Source organism: Mastomys coucha, unplaced genomic scaffold, assembly GCF_008632895.1.
Source record: "Mastomys coucha isolate ucsf_1 unplaced genomic scaffold, UCSF_Mcou_1 pScaffold23, whole genome shotgun sequence".
NCBI lineage: Eukaryota > Metazoa > Chordata > Mammalia > Rodentia > Muridae > Mastomys > Mastomys coucha.
In genome coordinates this window covers 99,590,759-99,595,315 of record NW_022196906.1, presented here as the reverse complement: position 1 = coordinate 99,595,315, position 4,557 = coordinate 99,590,759, and the positions used below count along the sequence as shown (strand labels likewise).

The following is a 4,557-nucleotide window of genomic DNA, read 5'->3' as shown; positions in this document are numbered from 1 at the left end:
CTCCTTCCTCAGCACACACAAAGTCCCCGGGGCTTCAACTTCTTTGTCTCATTGGGAAGCCTCATTGGACATTTGAATCTCTTCTCTGTTCTCACACAGGGTTATAATTGCCCACCCCACTCTTTCTCTTTCTAACCACACTGTGCTCGGCAGGGGCAGGACTACATTTATTATATTGAGTCATTAATTTTCCAGGACAATAAGCAAATGTCGTGTGAGTTAGTACACTGCCAAATGAGCCAGTTTTCCCTGGAGTGAGCTTTCTACCCGCCCCTTTCCTTCAGCCCATTGACACTAGGAAAGCAGGAAACGTTGTGGTATGTACACACACACACACACACACACACCACAGTGGAATACTATGCAGCCTTAAAAAGTCCTCAGAGCTCAGCCCTGATCTGTGCTATGTGTGTCCAGCTATCCTTTGGGTAGACTGTATTGTGTCTTTTACCCTAGCCCTACCTGGTGCTGGCTGTTCACTGAGGACCTGTGTCCCCTCACTCAGCAGACAGAATGGCCTAGGGTGGGTTTGACTTTGCTGACCTCTTACTCTTTCACTAGGGGGAACCTGGACTTCCTGGAGGCCCAGGACCAGTGGGGCCCCCTGGACAGCGAGGAGAACAGGTATGAGGCTTTGAGTACTTGGTTTTGAGGCAAGGGAAATGCGGACATCCTGGGCCCAGCACTTGGGGTAGGAAGATGTGGACCAGTTCTCCATCTGTTGCTGCTTTCCTGTGCCTCTGGCCTTTTGATTGTGTGTATGGGGGCGTGTGTGTGTGTGCGTGTGTGTGTGTCTGGAGGAGATGAAGTAAAGACAGAGAAAGTAACAGATGAATGAGAATGGGGTGTTTCAATATTTTAACAACCAGCGTGGACATGTACATTCATTTTGGTTGAACCACAAAACAGTGCATTTTTCTCTCCTTGCATAACTCTAGGATGACAAGAAGCAGAGGAGGGTCAAGGAACAAGCTACTGCCTTTTACAGCTTGCATGGCCTAGTTGCTCCTATTGAGCTAAAAATCCCAGCATAGGGACAGCCTATAGAGGAGAGTCATTTTATGTCAATTATAAAATTATATGTAGATGTTAAATAGTAGAAAATTTACCAAGTATAGTGAATATATGGAATCAACCTAAGTGTCCATTTGTGGATGGACAGCATAAAACCACTGTGGTATATCCATGTGGTGGAAGACTATAAAGGCTTAAGAGTAGGGAAATCCTGCCACATATGTCAGCATGATTGAACCTGTAGGCTGTTACATAAACTAAGGGAAGGCAGGCACAGCATAAGAAAATGAAAAGTGCAATTAAAAAAAAAATAAAAGAAGGCAGGCACCAAAAGATAAACAGCAGGCCATTGAGTCAGACATATAAAAGCTAAAAAGGTTGAACTTAGAAACAGAAAGGGAAATCCTGGAAAGGAACATTACTGTATTCTGGCCATCTTGATGGACGGAGTGAAGAAGATAAAAGCCATGTCACCCAGTGTCATCACTCAGTGTCACCGCTCAGTGTCCCCTCCCACCAGCAGCCCTTTCCCAGATCATTGTGTCCCTGCCATGTCACTTCAGTAGCTTCAAAATACTCCCCCGAGGGGTTCACCGAGTCTCTCTGCCCCTCTCCACAGTGTGGCCTCAGTGACTAGGTCTCCTTCTGAGCTTCCCACTATTAATCTGGCTCTTTTAATTGGCTTATTGAGGATGAGCTGAGGAACTTGGCTTGGGCACAGGGTGTTTTTGACTGATCTCTCATTATTAGATATTTAATTTGTTTCAGTTTCTTGCTGTCATAAACAACGCACCAGTGAATTCTTTTGGAGGGAGTTAAGGGCTGGGGATAGAATCCCAAGATTCCTGTGTGCTAGGCAAGGGCTCTACCACTCAGCCACATCTCTAAGGCTATAGTTAATTTCTGTATAGATAGCTCAAGAATTTTTCATAGCTAGGTCAGATAAGTATGTATTTAATTAGGCCTTTGAGATATTGTTTCAAGTACTCTTAGACAGTTTTAAACATTACATGGGTCAATGTGTTATATGCAGGAGCCTGATTAAGCAATAGTTCTCAACACATGGGTCGCAACCCCTACAGAGGTCACATATCAGATATTCTGCATATCAGATAGTTACATTATGAGTTGTAATAGTAGCAAAATTATAGTTATGAACTAGCAATGAAATAATTTTATGGTTGTGGGCCACCATAACATGAAGAACTGTATTAAAGGGTCACAGCATTAGAAAGGTTGAGAACTGCCTTTTAGGGTCTCCGTACCAACAATGGCTATTGTAACTTTTTCTTTTTCCTCTTTACTGTTGGAAAAAAATGCTAACTCATTAACAGTTTTAATTACCAATGAGGATGAACACATTTTTCCACTAACATCAGTTCACCATTTATAATTTATTTTTTAAAAAAGATTATTTTAATTTATATGTCAGTATAATGAATGGCTTATGTATGTGCACCATGTGCTGACCGTTAATTATGTATCAGATTCCCTGGAACTGGAGCTAAAAGTGGCTGTAAGCCCCCACGTGGGTATGGGGAATCGAACCCAGGTCCTCTGCAAGATCAGCTAGTGCTTTTAACCACTGAGCAGTCTCTCCAGCCCTATTTATATCTTTGGTTGAAATTCTCAGTCATATATTTTTTTTTAGATCAACTCCTAATTTTCCAAGTAAGAAATTGGTGAATGCAGAAATCCAGAGCAGTTATCCCTCTGCCTCATGCAGTGGTTGTAGAGTGGAGCTGGCCAAGGAAGTAGGAGGGTCTACCCCAGGCATGAGAGGCTGGGATTATAGCTCAGTGGTAAAACATTTGCCTAGCACATGAGAGGCTCTGGGTTCAGCCCCCCCAGTACATGGGAAAGAGATAGTTGGAACTGAGAACTCCCCCACCATCCATGGCTCATTCTTAACCCCACAGTCTCCCCATTTAGATAACTTCTGAGAAACTGAAATTAACTGATGTGTTTGTAGGGAGATTATGGTGTCCCAGGCTATGGCCAGACAGGAAGGAAAGGAGTTAAGGTAAATATGCAAAACAATTATTTTCTCAATTGATAAGTCAAAATGATGGTGTGGAGGAAGTGGTCTGTTGACTTACATGTGTTCTCTGCTGAAAATTTCAGGGCCCAACAGGATTCCCTGGGGACCCGGGGCAAAAGGTAAAGTGCAGACGAATCTCTTCTCTTGCCATTGCTATGGCCTTCTTGAAAAGTGAGATGAGCCATTGGTCTGGGTAGGGTGGGAAGTGAGGAGGGCCAGGGATGCTGGTTGGTTGCTTCCTCTGGGCCTCACTAGGAAAGGCTATTTTAACCCTGTGAGTCTTTATATCAGAATCCATCACATCCTGCCCTTAGTTGCCTGATGTCCCCTCTACCTTGCCCCAGTGACCTACATCCCTACCTTGAACCCCAGCCTCCAGGCAGCCGTCTGGATTAGTTCTCCAGCCTGGTGATCTCATTCACTACCTTAGTTTCTGTTATTAATCCAGCATCACTGGACTTTGCTTCCTCTCTCCAGGAAATCCCAGCTTTCTCCTCAGTGATCTTCTGTTTCCACCTTCTCTCTGTCAACTGACCACAGTTACCATGTCCCCTAGATATTTGCCCCCAAAGCATAACCTAAATCTTCTTGATCCAACATCTTGCAAAGCCCTCATTGTCTATTAGATAATCTGTCTGCATGCCTACAGCCTGTGATTTCAGCAGGTGCTGGCCTCATTGCAAACCCCAGCCCAACTTCGTCCCTGTAATGTCCCAGTCAAGAAGAGACATCTGGCTCTAAGGTAGAATAACTAATGAATCAACTCCAGGAGCACAGCCAAGCTTCAGAACATTTGAAAGCGCTCTTTACTGATGGATTACCTGAGGCTAACAAGCAGTTAGGAGGGAGCTACATAAAGAACTCTCAGAAAAGAGTTCTCATTACAGAGGATCAATTTGATCTGATTTATTGATAAAGGGAGAAATGTAACAACTTATTGATCAATGTGATATCAATAAATAACCACTACGAAAGTCAGATTGAATTTCTTTAAATAAACCTCTGTGTTTTTTATTTCTTTTTACATCTTAGGCCATTAACCTTTTGTCATTGGTTCTTTGCGAAATTTGTATAGCGTATCTTGATAATATTAACCTCTCCCCTATTTTCTCATAGAACCATTCCCCTTTCATATCCACCAAACCCTGCCTCTCAATTAAAAACAAACCACCAGGTACAACCCGCACTGCTCTGTAGTGGCCTTAGATGTGTGGCCTTCCACTAGGGTAGAGCCAATATACCTAGGGTGGCACCTTTAGAGAAAACTGACTCTCCATCCCTCAAAAGCTATCAATTGCGAATAACTCATTAAGTAGTATTGGAACTTCTTGTCTATCCCCCCTCCAAGCTGGGGTTTTGCCCTGGCTTGAGTCTGAGCAGGTCTTGTGCATGCTTCCATAACTTTCAAATGCATTCTTAAACTTTAGAAATTTAGTGTGCACGGAGGGAGAGGAATGTTGACACAGGAGTGCTAGCATTCCAGATGTGTGCCTCTATATCTG

At 43.5% G+C, this 4,557-nt stretch overlaps 1 protein-coding gene across 1 annotated transcript in view; it reads left to right on the top strand.

Annotated features, from left to right (window-relative positions):
• Positions 1–4,557, top strand: part of Col6a5 (collagen type VI alpha 5 chain) — a 111,282-nt gene that overhangs the window by 59,216 nt on the left and 47,509 nt on the right. The window contains exons 25-27 of the mRNA XM_031343519.1: positions 562–624; positions 2,987–3,037; positions 3,139–3,174. Of these exons, the coding sequence (XP_031199379.1) occupies positions 562–624; positions 2,987–3,037; positions 3,139–3,174 (150 nt within the window). The remainder of the gene's footprint in view (positions 1–561; positions 625–2,986; positions 3,038–3,138; positions 3,175–4,557) is intronic.